Source organism: Lathyrus oleraceus, chromosome 4, assembly GCF_024323335.1.
Source record: "Lathyrus oleraceus cultivar Zhongwan6 chromosome 4, CAAS_Psat_ZW6_1.0, whole genome shotgun sequence".
Classification (NCBI taxonomy): Eukaryota; Viridiplantae; Streptophyta; class Magnoliopsida; order Fabales; family Fabaceae; genus Lathyrus; species Lathyrus oleraceus.
The window spans coordinates 52,199,007-52,221,951 of record NC_066582.1 but is presented as its reverse complement, the minus strand read 5'-3'; the positions used below and the strand labels follow the sequence as shown (position 1 = coordinate 52,221,951).

The following is a 22,945-nucleotide window of genomic DNA, read 5'->3' as shown; positions in this document are numbered from 1 at the left end:
TTACTCTAGCCATTTCTGATTCCTAAACAATACAATATAATTGCATGAACACATATTCAAACTTGTAACATCATCTTCTAATCATTATACTACTATACAAGAATTAAAATACCAAAACAGTAAATAAATTGAACTTTTTTTTTAAATTACTAACACAAAGTTTGACCCCTAATCTCAAGTTTTCTAAATCTGCAACTAATTGTTTGATGCATGCAGAAGAGTGAGTAGGTATTTCATGGGTAGTTTTGGATCTGGATTATCTGCCGTCAGACTGCAGGATCTGCATTTAGAGGATCCGCATTTAGTGTAAATGAAGAAAAGATGGGTTGGAGAAAGAGAAAAAAAAACTGTGAGACGTAATCACATAAATAAGCCACAAAATACATTAACTGCAGGGTGTGATTTCTAACCGCAGGAGATTCAAATTCGTTTTGAAGATGAATGTGTCAACTATTGCAAATTTACAATGAAATCTGACATTCTTATTTTATCTGAAAATCTGACATTCTTATTTTAACTGAAGGCATTAGCCACAGTAGTTTGAATATTATATTGAGATATTGTTTTTATAAATTATAAGGTTGTCTCTAGGATACCTTGAACCTATAGTTTCTCTAAATAATTTGATGAGCAGAGACTGAAAATATTCTAAACAACAAAGCTACAACAGTGCAGCAGAATCAGAGCCCCAAACCCTAAGTATTTCTGTCGAGGCATATAACATTCATGGATCATGGTGTGGTTTTCTGTACAATGCAGAAGTGTTGTATTACCGTACGTATATCATATTCAAGTTATTTTAAGCATCTCATTTCTTCACCGTGTATTATATATTGCTAGATTTATACAACTATCTTTTCACAGCTTTGCTAGTACAGTACAAAATCATGGTCTGGTGATCAGTATCCTCTATCATAATTCATAAATACAAAAGAATCCGGTAGAAAACGGGGTAGATCCTTGTACTAGTAAAATTTGAGAAGAGAAATTCTTTGGAGAGCCCAATTCATCATTTCTCTCGAAGGTCAATAACATCAAACTTCATGTTAGCATTCATATAGACATGAGAGCAGTGCTCATATATTGGACTTCCATCTAAAGGCTCTTCATGGGGATGAAATCCACGTTGTTGACAGTTACGAATTACAGACACGCCGCCTGGATCAGACAGATGAAATATTCCATGTGGACTGCAACAACCACATAAATGCAGAGTTCTTCTAGTTAGTGACAGAAAGTAAAACAAATCATGTATCAAAAATAATAATAAAGTAAAACAAATCATGCATCAAAAATAATAAAAAAAGTAAAACAAATCAATGTAATAATAACTCCTTTTTAAATAAATAACCTTTAAATAGTATATCCATATTGAATTAGCACTATACTCCTCATTTCCAAAGGTTGGTTATTAGCTTTTACATGGCATTGGCAAAGATATTTTTTAATTTGCGTGATGAAAACGTTACCGAACCAGTTAATATACATGCAATGCAAGATATTTATTAAGGATCCACAGTTTGTGGATGTGCCGTTTGTTACGGGATGAAGGCCTTATATTTCTCGCACTCAAACTTGTAGTCAACAAATTTTGCAAAGAAAAGGTTCCATGCCTTTAATAACTAATAAGCAATCGGAAAATGATGCTCTCTCTGACTACTGAGAAAGGTGTAGAGCAAACAGATAGAAAGAGAAAAAAAGTGAGACAGAGTGAGAAACAAAAGTGAGAGGCTGTGTGACGAGAAAAGAAAACAGAGAAAGAAAGAAAGAGAAGATGTAAGCAAGAAAAGGGGTGAGAATAAACACAAGCAAAAAACAGTAGATAATGGCAAATGGTTTGGCTAGGTTGGCTGAGGTCGGAGGGCGGAGATGTTAGGGACTTCAGACAGTAGCAAATGAGGTCTGATTTTTGCAACTTTTCAAACCGTACTTCCCTTGGATTCACCTAAATAACTATCAACCTTTTACCATCAAGATTAATCAAAGTAGAATGCGTCCTATTCGTGGTGCGTGAATGTAGACTATAAGCATACAATTGGACAAAATATCGGTGTGAAGAGAAGCCAAAGCTCGGATTGTGATCAGGGTTATTGTAGATGTTCCTTGCTTGATCTGTAATGCTATAATTCATGAATGCCAGAGAAAAAGTTACCTTGATGTATCTGTTGGAGCCATGACTATTGCAATTGCCTCCGGTAACATGATCTAAAATGAAACCACAAAATATGCAACCTTTCAGTTAAATACATCAAAATGAAATACAGAAATGTCGCATGTAGTTGCTGATCAAATGTTACAGGAACTTTAAATTTTGGAAAATATGGCTTATTGTCTTATTGTTTTTAATAAAATATTAGATGTCAAAATAGTAGGCCTTGCTCCATAAATTACATTAAAAATTCAAATATACATAATGCAATATTTTCTTGCTTGAGCCAGTTATAAATAGATGGCTACACTACACCAACTACCTAAGCCATACTGCCATAGTTATAAATAAATAAATAAATATAGTGCCATTTATTACCTGATACGCATAATGCGTGTGCAGATCCACAGATGACATGAAACAGGTCTGAGACGGGTGTGTCTTGAAATCAAAAGATAAAATAAGTAAAATTAGTACTGACATTTAAAGCTTTGCACTAAAAGTGTGGATAAAATAAACACAAAAGGTGTAGTTGAAACAAAAGGTAATCTATATCCAATTGTGCATTGACGGAGTAAAAACAATTTATGCATTCAACCATCAAAATCAGCATGTTAAGGCTTATGGTTACTTTGGTAGTAATTATTTCACACATAGCAAGGCAGAAAGTATCATCTTTAAAATAAAGATAAAGTACCTAAAGGCAATGGAAACTATAAAACAGAAAGAGAGGGAACTTTTAAGGACAAAGGAATGAAAAGGATTCATCCTGTTCCTTCTTACTACAACTGATCCGTTGGTTTTTCACCTTGTCTGCTTTCGAGAAACAGAAACAGAATGATTTAACATGGTTGATGAGTTAGAGTTAAAGCTAAAGAACCCTTAAATTTTGTCAAAAATCTGGCCTTTTATTTGTGTAATACTACTCAGATTGATATCACTCTATCAAAAAGTAAATTCTTTGATAATGAATTATTGTAGTGTAAGTGGCTCAATTATTTGTATGTATCAGGACTACAAAGAGAAACTAGTTATTAAGAAATGATCCTTACTGAGTAACTACTTCATAAATATGAGCAACAAAAGTGATACAAATTTCAGAGTAAATTTCATATACTAGTTAATCAGCACACAGAAGCCTTGTAGTAGGACAGTACAGAAGAAGAAAAATCAATAATACATGATAAGTTTTTTGCTGCCACCATACAGGATAAAAATACAAGTAACTCTCGAATATAATTACATATAATAGCCAAAGACAAAGGAGACTTACATGTATCCAACCTAAAGGAAAAAGCGACAAGCCGTCTTGAACTTCAAATATTTCTCCTTCATCCAACGTTTGACACTGAACAATAAAGTCAATTTAGATGCCCTACTGCTTAATGGAAAAATAACATTGCAGGGTAGAAGAAAAAAGCATCAATCAACCATATTTAAATTTCAATCCTTTGAATTTTGATGTGTACTTCATATTAATATGTGTCATCCAATGTGTCTAATATAAATCCAGATATTTGATTATAAAATCAAAATAAATCCCAGTCACAGCTAGAACCATTGAAAAATCACTTGCTTAAAAACAAAATAGATGAAATGCGCTGCATCACTTAGGGTAAAAAATGAAGAAAACAAAAGCAAACAAAGCTTCTCACACATTTCACTCTTTCCCTTTTTTCTGCATCCTTTTACATCCACAGGGTCTACTTATAATGTCCCCAACTTGCTCCAATTTCTCTACACCTCAAGCATTAATTGAGATATTGGCGAAACTTTAAATCCCTGTCCATCAGTTTCTCCCGTGAGTTAAGTTGGTGGTGCTTATTGAAGTTTAGGGTTGGAGTTGGCAATTTCAAATATTTTCAGTATCATCATTTTTAAGTAGGCTTCTTTGATTTGGTGGCCTGTGGCCCTTGATGTTATTTTGGAGTATGTACATTATGCAGACATAAGGAGGCTAGTGTTGGATTCATTTTGGGATGTAGTAGTATAACACTTACTAAACTTGTGTATGGTGTATTTTGAAACTTTTGGCTGGTGCCATCTATTTATTATCAAATGTTTATGTTTTGGCATAGCTATTTGTGATAACTATTCTATTAAGTTTATGGTTTTGAATATTAGCATTAGTACGCTAGGTTTACATAGCTTGAGTTTTTGGGTTGTGACAACATGATAAAAACACTACAGAACTTTGAGCGTATGCTTCCTCCTGCACTAAAGCCCTCCCTTCTCTTCACATATACCCCCGACTAAAACCGGCTAGCCACTTATTTTCCACTGTCATATAGGCGGTCTGTAACACTGTCATTGGCTTGAATATTCTCCATCCAACAGCTCCAATAGCTGTGAGCTGATCAACTGTCTTCCATTCTATCCTTTCTCCTATACACCTCAGTAGCAGGGGGTTTATCACAATCAGTGGAATTCCCAAGGATGACTCTGTTAAAATTGACTAAAGAACCGTTGTGTTTAAAAATAGACGTGAGTTTTTCAAACTTACAGTACTGATGGAGGTTGAAAGTTGAAACAGCATTTTCACTAAAATGTTAAGAAACTCATCACCAGTATCAATAGTTCTTATTTATGCACAATTCTCAAATCACAACATGTGATCAGCATAACCTCAAAGCTGATAAACGCGGTCTTTAATGTTGGAATATGATAAGGATCAAGAGGAAGAATTGGGTAGTCTGATGCCAAATGCGGATAATGAGCCCAAGGTGTGAAGATGGCAAAAAAGGTTATGGGGTAGTGGGGGTGAATGACATGTGCTGAGTTAGTTATATAAAGGAGAGAAGATGTCATAGAATTCTGTCTCTGGTGAGGGAAACATGTTGGCTTGGGCTGGTAGACTTCATTCTATCATATTTTTCTTTTATTCTCTTCCAATTTGCTTTGTTCATCAATAAATTATAGGTTACTTAGTGTTTTGCATCCTCTGAGACAGATAGTATAATGGCATATATATACTTACTTAAAACAGAAAACTGTACCACAAGCACTTAAATATGATCATCTTCTTACCGAGTCCGAAGTTGCTTCCTGCTTTGGGATTATAAGTGTTGTGATCTGAAAAACCCTGTTTTTCTAGAGCCACCCAAATCGCAAGCACAAATAACTGTTAAAACTAGCACCAAGAATTTTCTTGAATCTAGAGGTACACAAAATTACGACTGCTCTTACCAGAGATCCTGCAAGAACACCACAAGTCTCTAAATTATTTCGCGTGTTTGCTGAAGCCAGTCTCAGAAAATCTTCCATCATTTTTACAGGCTGCAAACACAGTAAAATTATAATTTACACAATATAAGAACTAAATGAACCAAACACAAATAAGAAAAAGTTCCAATGAATCGCCAAAAGAGTCCAAGACATATGGTGCACACTTCTAGGAGAAAACTAAATTAGGCTTACAATGTGTAGGTGTTGATATGTAGTGGGACCATGTCCAGAATCATGAGAAGATTTTGCAGGTCCTGGCCTTGGATCTGCAACTTTTGAAGGAGGAATAGAAGCACGTTCTGGGTGAACCTGAGCAAGAACAGGAGGAGGCATAGGTTGCTTGATGTTGAGCAACTGGAAGGAGTCCTCCCATGGTTCAGTTACAACAGGAGAACAGGACTCAACAGTAGGATGAGACCACCTTCCATCATCCAAGGAGAGAATTGAATCCATTGTGGATGTAAGTGGTCCTTGATCACCATCTTTAATGCCATCAAGATCATACTTTACAGCGCTATCAGCATGAACACAACAGTAAGTGTGTGTGTGCGGGCAGTTATATTTTAGAGTAACAAAGCTGAACAAAACACCTTTGAACAAAATCTGATCTTAAGATTTCAACATATTCCCAAAATCAGTTTGTTTTTCAGATTATGTTACAATGAGAAAGAACATATTAAAAACAAATGTGAAAAGAACAGAACAGGTTTTGCTTAAAGTGCTCTTTGTAATGGACAGAGAAATAGACCCCATGATCCAAAAGATTGAGAATGTAAAACTTGTGCAATTTTCACAGCATTAATATATGAAATTGATATATGAAAAAAAAAAGGAAAAAAAAAACTTCAAGTTCAAATTAAAATAAACGAGTCAAACCTTGAATCTTTGGCATGAGTAAGATCATTACTGCTTGGATATTGAACCTGCACAGCACCAAATATGAGGTGATAAGTATCCAAGCACTTGGGGAATATTTCCTTAAAAGTTAGTTATCAAAGGAGAAAGACCAGGACACATAAGTACTCCGCCAAAGAGTATCCCACACTACTAGATGTGGGACTTGGGCACCCCATAATACCCAAAATCCCATAATACTCCTATCATTAGCATTGTTTAGAACTATGAAAAACTTCATTGCATCTTTACAGTAATTCAGAGTATCTTAGATTATCTACTTGGGTAGGTTTTCATATCTCTCTTCTAAAACTTCATTGTTGCAACAAATTACATCAAAAATATAGATTATTCATGGTCACTCAATATAACAAACCCGCACTTTAATTTTACCTTTATTTCTGCACTAGGTCCGAGCCATTGTGCCCGAAGACCACTTGGACCTAAAAATGAGTGTCTTGACAAGGTCTCCTTATTTGGTGGGGGTAGACTCAGAGATCTGCAAAGTCCAGAGAACAATTATTATATGTTCTCCTACAACACATCAGCATTTTTTCTTTTGAAATATATCTGAATGTTCAAGACAGAACCTCCTCAAATTCCGGGATAATAAGACCATATATGCTAATGAGAGCAAAGAAGCATTATACAATAAATATGTGCTGAATGAACAAATGCTAACCCGGCAACATGAAATCCGCTTGGACATCTAAGTGACAAGAAAATTTGGTTGAGAACAAAAACAGAAGTCAAAAGAATGAGCACAGACAATCACAACCCAATCCATAATTTGTAGGGGTGTCCAAATGGGTTGAATTCGTCGAGTTGGCTCGGTTAACCTGCCAGTTTTTGGCGGGGTGGATTGAAATTTTCAACCCTTCAATTTGTGTTGACCTGCCCGTATAAACCGTAGGAAACAGGGCAGGTAGACCCGTCATATTCCTTTCTATATAACTAATTAGGATATTTTACTTTTAAGATAATTTTTTTGGGCCAACCCATGACGGGCTAAGCAGGCGGCCCCAGCCCGTTTTGCCACCCCACTGATACGCTCAACCCACCATCGAAATTTAACCTGCCCCACCCCATTCTAGACAGGTTATTGTGGGGCAAAACAGGACAGGTTGGCCCATTTTGCCACCCTTACTAATTGACCATCATAAATTTATCTCCTAGAATCGCCAAAACCCCAAAGAAACCACTCATAACAAAAAAAAATAACTTACTTACAGGCCTCATGTGAGTTATAGAATGTTAGGCAGGAATACTTACAATTTTTGAAACTGCTTGTCAATAGGCATGGAAATTGAAGATAAGGTATTGTTAGGTTTCCATGAAGATTGTGAGCCCACTCCAGCAGACTGCAAATATGTCAGGGGAAAGAAAAGTTTATATTGGTAAAAGGTATAAACCATGTGCAAGCACATCATAGCAAAAAAGTATGAAATCTTCATACAACTCCTTCACAAATGTACATTGAATTGATTGTAAAAAAATTTAAAAGTAGAGCCCATAACATTTTAAAATTTTCAAGCCCTTCAAGTTGTATCTAGATCAGGCACCATGGAACAGATCAAAATAGGTTGAGCACTTTCAGTTTCCTGACAATTATTATTATAAAAAATAGCACATGGTCCTCACCTGTTTGAAATCCATGCTCGAGTCATGTCTTTTATCGACAGCTGACCATTCCAAACTTGAATATGCTGGACTCTGCAAAGCCGTATTGAACCCATTTTTTTCGGGCAATGGAGCTTGTACACGTGGTTTATTCAATTTGTCCAACCGGCGTTTAAATTCAGGCTTCAAGGACTCAAGCTCATCCAATACATGTAGTGATCTCTGTAAAAGAAAAAATATGGCATAAGAAAATATAAAAATATTAAATTAACAAAATAGAAATAAACACATGGACATCTACCATAAAAATTGGCAAAACAGCTTCTTACCCTCTTAAATGCTGATCTTTCATTAGCAAGTGAAGCTTGGTAATCTCGATGATATGGTATCGTCTCGGAAACCAAACTTGAAAAGATAATAAAATATGGAAACGTCATATATAATTTCAATGTTGTCAATCGCAGATAGCATAAAATAGCAGTTTGTTCAAATTCCTCTTTGCTAACATTACTATGGCGCCCCTACAACCGTTATTTGACAACATTTTGTACTAGATAGTGTATCACAGAGCAACAACAACTTGTTCAAATTATATCATGCTATGCAATAGCGGCTAGGCTACTATTTGACAACACTGCTTAATTTAACTCCAAACTTGTGAGTTAAAAGAAAATCCATAAACAGTTAAAATTTTACCTTATAAATCTAAGGAGTATGATGTACAAGTCAACTATATTATTCTCCTCCCTGTAAACACGTGCCTGTTGACAAGAACAAGATTAATCATTCAATTGAACTCACCTAGAAGGAATGAAGTAAAACAAAAAAGAAACAATAACACAGGAGTAACAAAGTTCAAGTAATTCCACACAAAAACTCGTATAAACCACCAAATTCAAGCCACAGCATTCATACATCATTCTCAGTTCAAACTCCATATAACATACATGTTTTATATTCATTTGTAACTGTGGTGCTGTGACAAGCTAGATGATGAACAAATTACAATCTCACAAAAATCATCCTATTGAATTGTGTCCACAATCGCATAGCCGTGGATTATAGTCCCTATAATTAACTCAAATTTTTAGTCCTTAAAAAAACTTTCAATCGAACACGTTACAAAACTGTGTGATTTTAGTTTCTTAAATAGATTTAAAGACTAAAAACAACAAAATTAAATTTCATAGGACTAAAAGATACTTAACCGGTTAAACTATGGCTAGAACAAACACGTTAAAGTGATCATAATTCATAAATAGCATGAATTCGGTAGAAATTACAATCGAATTCTCGTCGAAAGTGAACAAAAAGGTTCTAATGGAAATTGAGACTAATTTCGCAAAGCCCTAACGTAATTGAGGAATAATCGATTGAAATCGAAAGAGAAGGAGGAGAAGTACCTGCTTGAGGAGGTTATCGGCAATCCGATAATAATAGCGGAGAGGAATGCGATTATCAACATCGACTTTGCGAGTGATCGAATCTAAGTCGATCGTCATCTTCTTCGGAAAGGAATGCCAGTGCCGAAAAATTCTAATTGATTATCGAAAATTTTGTGTTTCTGAAATTCAGGAGCACCGTTTTTGGAGTTGAAGATAGCAACAAGGAAGTAGGAAGGATCGAAGACGTGTGAGCTAAGTTGTTAAACTCGTCGTTTCAAAAAAGGGGGAGAGAACTGATTTTATTCTTCTGTTCTTTTTATACTTTTCATTCTTTTGTTATTTTACGTCCGATATACACGACATAATGAGGCAATAGTGTGTAAACATCCCATAGAAGAGATTAATTGGGTAATTGTAAAGAGATTAAATATTATGCACCCAAAAAGTTTTAGAAGATAGGCATCATAATCATTCATGGTTAGATGATGTTTTAGATGTAAGTTTAAATGTAATTAAAACAAAAGTTAAATATTTATAAAAATTTAATGATTATGCAAAATATATTTATATTGTTGATGCATATTAATTAAATTTAATTGTAAATATTATTAAAAATTTAATGATTATGTAAAATATATTAACTATCAATCCATTACAAATGGATAGATATCATCTCCCAATATTGTCTTTAAAAGATTCAACTTTTTCACAACAAAAGGTTATAATAGTAAACAAGTAAACATCTAATTAACTACATGTGGTCATTCCTGGTAAATTTTTCAAACTTTTTCTCTCTCTCCCAACACAAGCCCGTTTTCATTTCCTTTGTATTTCATACACATTTGTCTTTCCCAATCTCTCCCATCAAATCTCATATTCGCGTCTATTCGCATTGTCGTGGTTATTATAACATTGATCTGTGTATTGTCTCTTCACATAATCAGTTGCCAACAAAACTTCAATCGATTCTCCAACTTCCTCTATTGCAAGGTTTATATATATGTCAATCTTTCTCGACTTTTTTGTATTTCTACTATTTCCAGTTATTACATTGAACCTCTTAATATTTGTGTTTTCATGGTTTCGTAAACGATATCATTCACATTTTCATCGTCAATGAAGTTTCGCCAATGATATTATGTTCATGCTTCATTGCCAATGCTACTATGTTCATCAATTTTGAAGAGAATACTTCAATATATCAGTCTATATTTAGGGTCTTTCACAATTCTCTTTTGTAGAGATTGTTTGCTCTTGTTGGTGATTTTTATCAAAGCTAATGTATTTTTTTTTCATTATTTATATGTTTCATATACATTTTGTAAACTATTCTATTGCAGTCTATGGTAAATTATACATGAATGAAAAAGTTAATGTCCTGAATGCTTCATACTATCATGTTTTAATTTATATTTATTTGTCTAATGTTATGCTAATTATGTTCAAGTTCCGCTTCTAACTTTGACCTAACTATGATAAAGAATTGCAAGGTTTTACTATCAATGTTAATCATTCTCTATTATTTGAGGTTTTAACTTTAACTATCTTTAAGTTTTGCTTCCAGTATTTCAAAAAAAAAAAAAATTGAAAAACAAAAACTTTTTTTTTAGTTTTTCGAAAATTTCAATAATTTCCGGTACGGGTTTAAGATTTTTCAGGAAAATACCAGAATTTTTGAAATTTCTAGTATTTTTTCTCTAGAAATTTACAAAAGTCCGATAAAAATGCGAGATTTTTTAAAAATGTGAAAAAATGCGTATCAAAAATTTCGTTTACACTATTAAAGTTTTCGATTTTGGGATATTAGTAAAAGTGAAATATTTTGAAGAAAAATAAATGTTGATCGGTAAATAATAGTAAAGGCATTTTTCAGAATTATGAAAATATGGGGATGTCAGGTATGACTGGGGTAGCAAGTTAAATCCTTTAATGTTCCAAACTAGTCATAACTCAATCCAAACTATCTTATAAATACTCATTTTAAGTCCCTATAAATATGATTTCTTCATTCAAATTTTCACTTCATTTTCAACTATTCATAAATTACTTATGTATTAAAATGTTAACGATACACGGCAACCCTTACCACCACATCGGAGCAATGTGTATCATCACCTCAAGGATATAAACTTATTTTTATAATTGAATAAAGTTTATTTTTGATATAAATATTTTTAAATGACAATTTATATATTTGAAAAAAAATGTGGGTTTCAATATTTCATTATCAAATTTAATATCTATTTTTATTTGTCAATTTAAGATTAATATTGTTATTAATATTTTTGATAATGTTGATGAACTATAGAAAACAAATTTCGACTCAATCATAATTTATCATCTTTAAACCATGAAATTAAAACAATAATTTTTGTTCACATTTTTTCTTTAAATGAGTCAATATAAATATTTGAACTTCCAAACTAAATTTCAAAGTTTTGATAGCTAATTAGGACAATTATATTTATTTAAAATTTTAATAAATTTTGTTTTTTTCTATGAAACAAAAAAAAATGAAATTACTGATTAAAATATTAAATAATAAAATTTTATCTACTATTTTTCTAAACTATCTAAAAGAAAGTTTTATTAGGTATAAATAGCATTCAATATGTTTTTATTATGTATTAAATATTTATGAGAAATCCAAATAAATCTATCAATTTACTGTTTAAATTTTATTATTGATCCGAATGTTTTTATATAGGTAAAAAAATATATTTTAGTTCAAATATTTTTAAACAATGTTATTGTTATATATTAAAATAAATTTATTATTGATTCAAATATTTTTATAAATAATGTCAAAATAACATAATATTTATGTATAGAAAAAATATATTATTGATTAAAATATTTTTATATATAGAAAAAATATAAACATTAATTTATTAATTCTTTTAAAATTAAAAAATTCTTTTAATTAAATAATTTTATTTATTTTTGTTAAATTTTGAAAACAAATGCGCCGTACCAAATACAAAAGAAATTATATGCACTGATTCGTTATTTTTTGTATTTCATTATTTTTTCATTTTTCTTTCAAATCTATTATTAATTTATATTTTATATTAAAAAAAATTCAATGATTCTAATAATAGTCACCATTTATATCTATAACACACTTTTATTATTTTTGCCATTCTAAACTTTTATTTTAATTTTTATTTTTATTTCTTCATTGGCATTTTCCCCCTATTTTATTATCTTTTCTTAACAATTAAACATACCACACCATACCGTCCGAACTCCTTAGAACGGAAGCCCTAAGGCAGCCTAATAACCCCGTCCGCCGCCGGTCTGTAGGGCTTATCTAGGGTTTTCTTATCTCATTCGTTACTATCTGATTTGTGAGAAAGATAAAGATGAGAGGGATTCAGTTACAGTTGAGTCAAACTCAAAAGCTCCGTCTACATAAAGCTTTAGAACAATTGGAATCTCTATCTTCCAAGGTGAATTCTGATGCTTCCGTGACCATAGCAGATTCCATTCCCGTCAACCACGAAGACGGTGTACTCAAGGGACATGGAACCGCCGATCTAGACGGAGAAGTTGTTGCCACTCTCTGTGGAGTTGTCGAGCGTGTTAACAAGCTTGTTTATGTCCGTGCATTGCGCTCAAGGTAATCTTCCTTCTTCACTCTCACTTTATTCAATGTTTTGATTTGTTAATGGAATATAGTTACTGTATCTTAGGTACAAACCAGAGGTTGGTGACATTGTTATTGGGCGTGTTGTTGAGGTATGCTTGTTCCGACACATGTGATTTCATTTGATTTATTCATTTTTCATAGCTGTGTCAGTACCGGTATTGTGTTCGGGGAGTTCCTAGATTTGCATTGTCAATGTTTTGGTCTCGGTATTTTAGTGATTGTTTTGGTTTGTGTAGGTTGCTCAGAAGCGTTGGAGATTGGATATTAATTACAGTCAAAATGCTTATCTCATGCTTTCTGCTATGAATATGCCTGATGGTGTACAGGTATTTTAGAACTCCCTTTATTGAGATATCTTTGTTAGTTCTTTTATCTGTATGGAAATTGGCAAGCACAATTTTCTCTCTCAAAATTTTAGGGTCATTTATGTGCTTTTTGGAGTAATATTTTGAATGTCTTTTGTATTCATTGTTCAAGAAATTTTATAGTTAGTTCTTATAAAAGAAAAAAAGTAGTTTAGTGCGTAGATGACTATTTAACTTATTTTGGTCAAATGTGATAGAATTGGAATTATTGATGTGTGTTAAGGGGATTGTGTTTTTGATAGGCATGAGTCTTGTTGCTTAGGTAGATATGAATTCTTTCTTGGAATTATGCATACTAAAGCGTCTTAACGCTGTCTATTATGTACTCTGACTTAGGCCAAACAGTTTTTTGTGATTTATCTCCATAGATTATGAATCCTACCTATTAATATAGGTTGCTTCATCCTGATTCCTAATATTATAGAGTGGAAGAACGGATCAACAAGAGGCAGTTATCTATTTAGTAGTTGTAGTTTAGCCTGTAAAATAGTAACAAGTATAAGCGGTTCATAATGAGTATATCATTTAAAGAATTGGATTACTAGTTAATTGATTATACGATATTTTGCAACGGTGAAACATGAGAGTAGTTCATTGGGACGGATTTTGAGATTTTGGGAAGCTTTTAGTTGCAGGGGAAAGTTCCCTGTTGTTAATGTTGATCATCCGGCTTCTGTTGTAGTCTAGACTGATATGTTGGTTGAACAGCAAGTATTATTTATGACTTGAATTGTTTATTTTGTTTGTGTCAATATTTGATGTTTATCAATGTCTGACTTCGTAAAGTTAGTAAATTGGTTTAGGTGTTTATTTTGAAAGAAATGATATTTAAAGTCTTAAATTTCAAAGAAACTAATAGATCTAATTGATTGAGGTCTTGGTTCAGACACCATTGATAAAGCAAATGCTAACTTGTGCCTTTTTAAAGAACTGAATATAGAAATATTCTCTTAAAAGGCGGACATTCAATTCTTTTAAATTTTGAAAGTTGTCTTTTCTCATATAAAAGCTCTAATGTATTCCTTGACGTATGCCATTAGGGTACAAGTTAGTAAGACCCCTTTTTTTAGTGTATACATTTCACATTGTTAAATTTCTTTCCAATTAAGCTTGAACTGAAACCCCCTTATTCAGAATTATTCTTTTTACTGCTAGAGACGAAGGACAGCTTTAGATGAGTTGAATATGCGCTGTATTTTCGAGGAGGCAGATGTCATTTGTGTAAGTGCAATCATGTTTATTAAAATTTACTTACTTTTGATGAAGGAGATAACTATTTTGTATCCTAAATCCTAAATTATGTGCATTTCCATAGGCCGAAGTTCGTGGTTTTCAACATGATGGCCTACACCTTCAAGCAAGAAGTAAAAAATACGGAAAGGTTTGTAGTCTTGAAAACCTTGGGGGACATATTTCTTTTATTGATTTGCTTGTTTTCCCCAAAAAAATTAGAGTCAGTTGCATACGAATATTAAACTACAATGCTCATCATTTATTTCATTTACTCTCTTCAGTCTTTTATTACTGTTACTAATGACTTTCAGTTGTATTGCAGCTTAGTACTGGTCAACTGATTACGGTCACACCGTATTTAGTAAAGAGACAAAAACAACATTTCCATCATCTAGAGGATTATGGTATTGATCTAATACTGGGTTGTAATGGATTCATATGGGTTGGGGAACATGTTGAAGCTAGAGATGACATGATAGAAGATCAAGTGAACCAATCTGATCCACAAGTTTTAAGTCTTGAAGAACAAGAGAAAAACTATACGTCACTGGAGACTAGAAAATACATATGCAGGGCTGCTAATGCTGTTAGAGTATTATCCACTTTAGGATTCATTATAACATTGGAAATCATCAAGGGAGTTATTGATCTAAGCCTTTCTGCAAATATTGATATACACGACATGCTTGGTTCCGAGTTCTGTGTTCTCGTCGCTGAAAAAGAGGCCGAAAGGAGAAGCTCAAATAAAAAGAGGCGGTAGATTGTGAAAGGGGCAAACAATAGGAAAGTAATCATTCTAATTGTAGCAAGCTTTTATCAACTGCGACTATACTATGTCGTGCGACACTAAAAGTTGGACGATCTTTTTTTATGTTAAAGTTCTTGAACCTATAGGAGATGTGGGGTGAATTATTTTTCTGATTGGTCGTCGCCGCGTTGATGTTCAGGAGTGAAATGTACCAGCTTATGTGTGTATTCTATGCCATAATCTTGTATTCAAGGTTGTCTTTGTGAATCTTGCTCTTGTATACTGAATTGTGGCAAAACTTGTATTGATTTTTTCATACTTTTTCTTTCATTGGAAACGTAGACAATGAATATTGTAGTGGTCTAAGTTATTTTAGTGAACATTGTCAATGACTATGCTGCAAAATAGCTTCTCTTTTGTCATGGGCTGTCTCTCTCCATCATATTTACCTTCAAAGTGAAGTTGTGAAAAACACAAGAAAGAGGGGTTTGAATTGGGTTTTCCAAAACAATTTTTTTTTACGAATGAAATTCTAGTTATCAGACTTTGGATGTCACACTGGTTGTTATGACATCCAATTCTGCACAGACAGGGATTATGCAGAACTTAACAGTAAGTGCAGTAAATAACACAAGTAATTGTTCACCCAGTTCAGTCCAACATGACCTACATCTGGGGGCTACCAAGCCAGGGAGGAAATCCACTATTAGTAGTATCAATTCAAAGCTAAACTCACTCGTTTACAACTTATCACTTAATCCCTACCCAATGCAATTTCAATCTTAACCTAAGATCAGAGTTCCTACTCACTCCCCCCTCAATCACCTCAGTGATATTAAAGACACTTTGAAGTCACACTTCAAAAACAACTCTTGATTATGCTTCACAGCTTAAATCAAGATACACAACACTCACGCTTAAAAGCTTTGAGTGACACAACACTTACAACTCAATGAACACCCTATGCCAAAGCAATCATCTACTTGATAATGGCTTGGCTTACAAGATACGTCTAATACAAGACTCACAAAATACAGCAGTGAAGTATGATGGACACACTGACTCTTCACGCTTTAAAATCCCCGAGACTGAATGAAGGAATGCCTTCCTTTTTATATTGCAGCACCTGGGCTTTTGCACCTGTATTTTCCTGAATTTTAGGTCACACAAGTTCCCTCAAATTCAACATTTAGGTTGCTAACAAATAGGCTATTTGTTAGGTTCATTGAATGTAGCTTGGTTGTTGATTTCCTGGATTTTCTCTCAGCTGTTGAATCCCTAAAGAATAGCCTGAGAAAAAGCTGAAACAGAAAACTGAACAACCTACAATTTAGCATATGCTGTCAGGCACGAATGTCACGACATTCAGCTTGACATCAAGGTCCATATGCTGAGTCTGTTTTTCCAGAAAACAGACTGTACAATTTGCTGACCTGTACATGATCAAAATGACCATACTACAGTAACAGCTTACATTAATAAATGTCAAAGTGTCCAACTTAACATTTATACATTTGGCCTTAAGTTAGTTCTGTTATTCTTTTGAAGAACAAACTAAGTTTTATGCTGAAGTATAGCAGAACACCACTCTGCCTAATCTTCAGTAGCTGCTGTCAATGATGAATGTCACAACATCCAGTTTGACATTCAGTCAGTAGGCCTTATGCCAGGTCTGGTTCTTCCTTGATAACCAGACTGCAAATGAATACTAAGTTCTAACAGAACTTCTGTTCCTTAGTATCTGTTGACAGGTATGAATGTCACAGCATTCAATAATCCTGTGTTAGCTAGTCCTGCAGTAACTACAATGTAGTCACATATACATGTCATGACATCAGTCAAGACATTAGTGTTTTACCATATAATGCAGCCAATTAAACACCTACAAACTCCCCCTTTGGCAAATTTTTGGCTAAAACACTTTGATCCCCATAACAGAGTTCATGGCAGCGGAATACTACTAGCTAATACACTCAGAGTGGCAGCACACTCACACACATGGAAGTTAAATAAAAACTTCGCATAGCAGCTGTTCGCTGTGAAATTTGGCGAACAACCTCTGGTTTACCAAAACGTGTAGAATTGGGTCACTTGCAGGATCAACCACACAAATCCTAGGACATGTGCAAATCTAGATGGTCTCGAAGATGTCTAAAATCACTTTCATATCTTTCATTTCTGTTCTCTAAGTGTTTTACGTCGAAATATGTTGATTAAGATGTTAAGTAGAGGTAAATTTAACAAGATAACGTAAATGGCAGAAATTAACTGATGAAATGTAAAGTGTCGAAAAGTATAAAGTGCAGAAAGATAAATGACTGGAAAGCATAAAAGAGATTTGTAAAGACTTAAACTTTATAAAATAAACTTTGAAGGAATTGGTGTTTGTTTACACATACATTTTCCAAATATGACTCTTTTCTCTCACACGGGTACTTTGAGTGTTTTCAGGAATTTTGTATATAGTAATTCTTCACACTTTTTTTAGATAATAACTACCCTATATATATACACAAATAACATAACTGTCATTAACGACTAAATCCTAAAACTATGACACATGGCTCTCCTCCTTTCGCCAGATGCTTCCACGCGTCTTCTGCCAAACGTCACAACCTTTTAAATTCAAATTTACTTTTAAGTCGAAGTGACGTCTTCCTTCAGGCTTTTGTCGAATTATCAACATACTGCAATGTCTTCCGTGTCTTGTCGAAAGTGCTTTTCCTAGGTGCAAATATCTTTGTCGAAATGACGAAACCTCCTTCTGGTCGAAGTGTCGAACCATACTAATCAAATCGTTTCAACCCATGTCATCATTTGTCGAAAACATCATTTCTTACACCAAATCTCATGGCGTCGAAAACGCACGTATACAAATTGCCCCCCAGCAAAGACGTTTCGACTGTTCGTTCTGGGAGAAACAGTCATTTGTTGTCAATCAGCGTTTTGATGCCATGTCACTTAAACCTCATTAAATGTAATTCTGATAATCTCAATTTCCAATGCAGATTCATCATTACACTTTCTCCAAAATGTCACGTCTAGCCCACGTTCAGAGTTCACTTCCATCATTTCCTCACGTCATGGTTTCTTTTCAACTTCCAACTCTTCATTATTCCCATCAGAGATGGCCACGTGTCCCACTAACACCATTACCATCTAAAACTTTTCAACATCTTCTTCCTATAAATACCCATAAACCTTTTCTTTAAACCCTTTCACGTTTCAGATTTCCTTATTTCATACCCATTTCTCAAGCTTTTCACATTTTCTGAGAAATCTCCTTCAGTTGTTTCAGCAATGGCGCCTCAAAAACCCTCAAGCAGTAAACACTCCAAGAAGAAACAAGACTCATCTTTTCCTCCTGCGCATGATTTAAAAGGGCCAATGACCATTGGAAATCAACAGTATGTTCCGGAACCTCCAAACGAAAAGGAAAAAGACTGCATTTATAAATCTCAGGTACTAATCCCTGTTCTTATTTCTGGAAATTATCACGCTATGTTAGGTCCCCTTCCAAACCCAGAGATTAAACCAGAGCGTTTAAGAGAGTTTTTTCCATCTTACTTTCACACAAAACCCATAGGCGCTGGAAGAAAACCTCAGCCTAAAGAGAAAGTTGTAGAACAGAAAGATTCATCAAGTTCGACAGATGTTGGAGAGTTGGACTTAGCCTATTTGAATTTTCCCAGGATATTTAGAACCTGCCCATGGTCGAAAGATCCTTGTGACTACATATCTTGGTTAGATAAAATCGAAAAAGTTAAAGGGTCTTTTTGGAAAGAAGTAGGCATTTTCGACCTTATCCAGTTGTCAAGAGTAGGACCCAATATCTGTCCAAATATGCTTTTGGCTTCTCTCTACTTTTGGGATAGTACTTACAACACCTTCCACCTTCCTTGTGGGATGGTTACGCCTACTCTTTTCGACGCAGCAGCCATTGTTGGTCTTCACCCCAATGGTATAGATTTCGACCCTACTGTCTTAAGTGAAGATACCATTGCCTTCGAGACTAGCCTTGCACCCTACTCCTTATTCATGTCCTATTACCATGATAAGAGTACCACTGAAGTTTTAGATGTCGAACATATAGCCTTTTTGACATTATGGCTGTCCAAATATGTGTTCTGTTCTCGCTCCCTTCAAGTTGCCAAGAGATTTATCACCATAGCCAATCAGCTTCATGCAGGCACGAAACTATGTTTGAGCGAAATGATTCTGGCGAATCTCTATGAATCTTTGAGCGAGAGCGTACATTTCTTAAAGAACACCAAAACCCAAGGGAAAATCAACTTGTCAGGACCTTTTTGGCTCTTGCAACTATGGCTCAATGCCACCTTTGAAGCCAATCTGCCTGTAGCACCAGAAATAGATGAAGAAGAAGTAAGCGATAGGACTGTCGAATGGCCAAGATTAGTGCTACTAACGCCAACTGACGAAGGAATCAGCCTTCGACAAGCTTTTAAAAGCTATGTTATGATGTTTGCTAAAAGGTATCAATTTACTTCGACCATGGCACCTTTTGCTGATAGAAAGATTGGACCTAAGTGGTTTACCCAACAACTGCCTCTGGAGATGCAAAAGGATGAAAATACATTTCTGAATGTTTGGGAATCATTCTTGACCCCTAGGCTCCTTTTTTCTTATCGTAACACCACAAAAAATCAGGTTGCTTTGATAGTTTATCAACCCAACCTTGTTTCTAGACAGTTTGGTCTAATCCAAATCAAACCTCAACCTATATTCCCCAAAAAGGGGTCCATCATTTTTTATAACTCCCTTCACACTGAAGACGAAGGCAAAGAACTGTCGAAGAAACTAGCTGATGCTTCTCTCGACATTCGACCAGTTATTTTTCGACCATCATTCTTATGCACTCCTGAGTTTGATGAATGGTGGAAGGATTATTATTCCAACAAATTTTTCGACGTAGCTGCTTTTGCCACGCATTTGACAAATGCTTTCGCTTTTGTGCAGGATCGGACCAAAAAAGGTATTCAACGACATATTAAGGAAATACAGAAATTTCAAAAGTATTTTGAAACTGCGTATAGACCTGATGATCTTAGTCGAACCATATGTGAAGCAGCGGCTGAATTAAAACGCAAATTGACAGAGAAGTTTAAAAAACTGTCATTGCCTTCCAATCTTTCACCAGAGGCGCGCTATGACCTTGCTTTCAATTGTCATCCACCAAAGTTTCCTCCCTTGCCAACTGCTGACTTTGGGGTGGCGTTTGGTTTTCCACTTCCAGACTGGTTCCTTTGTGGGGATTTTATGAAAATTCTTCGTCAAAAGTATCAAAAACCTGCTGAGCGTGTGGTTCCGACTAAGTATCATCTGGGCGAATATCCAGGACACCTTCATATTGGAATAGAACACGTTCGCGTGGAAGATACCATTCTTGAAGGTGTTCACAGAAAAAATATGATTTTTCTTTCTGTTATTCTAACTGTCTTATCATGTATCTCTTATATTTGTTTCTGAATTTTATTTCTTTCCTTAGCCGTGAAGATCCCTGCTAAGAAAGCTGCTGTCGAAGCGTCGCCCAGTACTGCTAAAAAGCCTTCGACAAAGGTGCAAAACTTTTTCTCTTCTTATTATTTTCCTTCCATTATTTGGAACTAACTGGCTTTGGCCTGTATGACTAGGTAAGTCGAAAACCCCCAACAATCCAAAAGAAAAAGAATGAAGAGGAGAAAGAAGAGGATAAAGTCCCTAATGAAGAGTGTGGTGATGAATCTCCAGAGTTAATCCCTCCCCCTCAGAAGAAAAAGAAACTCATGAAGGTCTCTTCCCAAAGGTCCATTGCTAACCCAACCAGGAAGGATCCTGCCAGTGCTTCCTCTGCCAAGCCTCAGTCGAAAGATATGGGGAGTGGGAAGTCCAGTTTTAATACTGAAATTCCTGAGGTAATTTTTATTTCGACAGCATATGTTTTACCTTTCCTACGCCTTTCCTTCTAAATCTTAGAATTTATTTTCAGGAACAAGTGGTTGTCGAAAAAACGCCTGAGAAAATTCTGGAGGAAATAGCCCCAGAGGCAGATGTCTCCGCAAGTGACCATGATATGCAAACCGTAGGAGAGTTCGACACCACTGTGGGTGAAGCCTCTGAAGACGAGTCTCCTCCTCATCCAGGATTACATGCTGCACCTCAGGGTGATGATATTGAAATGGAGGTTGTGGTCGAAGATACTCCTGAAGATGAAGCTGCCAGAGATGGGGACAATCAGTCGAAACGAACAGAGGTCGAGCATACTTCGACGCGAAGCACTCCACCTGCTCCTGACCGGGTCCAAGGGAGTAGCAAATCAACTGGTTCGACCAGTTTCTCTCGCGAGGAGCTTGAAAATCTCAAAGTGCAAAGACCTTTGGAGTATCTGAAAGCCATGCTTAGCACCCGTTTCAATTTCCAGGATTCTTCTCAGAGTAGTTCGACCACTTCTGGGGCGACTTCTGAAGCACCATCACTTGGCAGCCTTCTGACCAAGATCAAAACGAAAATTCTTGATGTCGATTTGTTTAAAGTCTTAGAAGAGAATTCCCTTGCTCAACTTAGTCTTAAGAAACTCTTGAAGCAAGTGAATGTTTTGGAAACTTCTGCTGAGATTGGAAGTTTTGTGATGGAGTTGATGACTCTCATTGACTTGGCCACTGCGGATCTCCATCGTCAAAGGGATCTTACCGCTCAAATCTCCTCCAAGTCTGAAACTCAAACTGCTGAATGGGATGCCGTTTCGACTTCGACTGACAAAGTTTCAAAATTGCAAAAGCTTTCTGAAACGTACGTCGAAGAAGTTGCTGCTTGCAATGACAATATTCAAAAATGGAAAACACAGATAGCAGCACTTCAAGAAAAAATCTCTCAAGAGGAGAAACGTAAGGCATCCATTCAGCAACCCGAACAGAGCGAGATTGACGAAGAATTGAGGGTGGGTATTCGACATGCAGAGAAAGCCCATCAACTTAGTCAGGAGATTGAGACTCTCTCTACTCACAAAAGTCTTTGTGATCATCGACTCCAACTCCAGAGGCAGAAGTTTACCACTTTGAAGGATACTTTTGCCAATTTAAATTTTTAGTCGAATTTATTTTAGCAACTCTCAGCCCTGTGAGGCTTTCTTTGTAATAACTTTTGAATGCCATTTTTATTTGGCCCATCTTATCACAATTATGTTTTGCACTTATTCTGTTACTATTTTTATTTCCTGCAATGTAGGCTTATATTTTTTCAAATACTTGCCATTTATTCTTAGGATTCTCTTATCCTTCTCTATTTCTTCTATTTCATATGCGCCGTTTGAGAATGTTCTCAAAACCTGGAAAGGTCCTTCCCATTTAGGAGACCACTTTCCCATTAATTTATCTTTTCGATCCATAGGAAGGATTACTTTCCACACAAGATCACCTATTAAGAAGGTCTTGGATCTTACTTTCTTGTTGTAAAATCTTTCGACTCTCCTCTTTTGTCTTCTTATTAGGTCTAGCGCGCGCAACCTTTCTTCGTCTAAGTCAACTAGTTCGTCCATCATCATGCTCCAATATGTATCTGATGGGATTTCATGATGCCTTTGCACTCTAACTGACTGCAGATATATTTCGACTGGCAAAACTGCATCATGTCCGTAAGTCAACTTGAATGGGGTCGAATTCGTTGCCTCTTTGGGGGACG

General features: G+C 35.1%; 3 protein-coding genes across 3 annotated transcripts; 2 read left to right on the top strand and 1 right to left on the bottom strand.

Moving 5' to 3' along the window:
- Positions 1-783: 783 nt before the first annotated feature.
- LOC127073231 (AMSH-like ubiquitin thioesterase 3) lies at positions 784-9,624 on the bottom strand. Its single transcript, XM_051014364.1, has 14 exons — positions 9,292-9,624; positions 8,585-8,649; positions 8,218-8,293; positions 7,910-8,110; positions 7,541-7,629; positions 6,662-6,767; positions 6,251-6,297; positions 5,567-5,888; positions 5,336-5,425; positions 5,177-5,239; positions 3,423-3,497; positions 2,528-2,590; positions 2,153-2,205; positions 784-1,190 (listed from the first exon to the last, which is right to left on the bottom strand). The coding sequence occupies exons 1-14, from the start codon at positions 9,388-9,390 to the stop codon at positions 1,010-1,012; spliced, it is 1,530 nt and encodes a 509-aa protein (XP_050870321.1). The 5' UTR covers positions 9,391-9,624; the 3' UTR covers positions 784-1,009.
- A 2,854-nt stretch (positions 9,625-12,478) lies between these two features.
- Positions 12,479-15,693, top strand: LOC127073230 (exosome complex component RRP4 homolog). The gene is made up of 6 exons (XM_051014363.1): positions 12,479-12,895; positions 12,969-13,014; positions 13,162-13,251; positions 14,446-14,511; positions 14,606-14,671; positions 14,846-15,693. Exons 1-6 carry the CDS (start codon positions 12,639-12,641, stop codon positions 15,281-15,283), a joined length of 963 nt encoding a protein of 320 aa, XP_050870320.1. The 5' UTR covers positions 12,479-12,638; the 3' UTR covers positions 15,284-15,693.
- Positions 15,694-20,781: 5,088 nt separating this feature from the next.
- LOC127135974 (uncharacterized) lies at positions 20,782-22,355 on the top strand. The gene is made up of 3 exons (XM_051062590.1): positions 20,782-20,848; positions 20,923-21,183; positions 21,258-22,355. The coding sequence occupies exons 2-3, from the start codon at positions 21,055-21,057 to the stop codon at positions 22,353-22,355; spliced, it is 1,227 nt and encodes a 408-aa protein (XP_050918547.1). The 5' UTR covers positions 20,782-20,848; positions 20,923-21,054.
- The last annotated feature ends 590 nt before the right edge of the window (positions 22,356-22,945 follow it).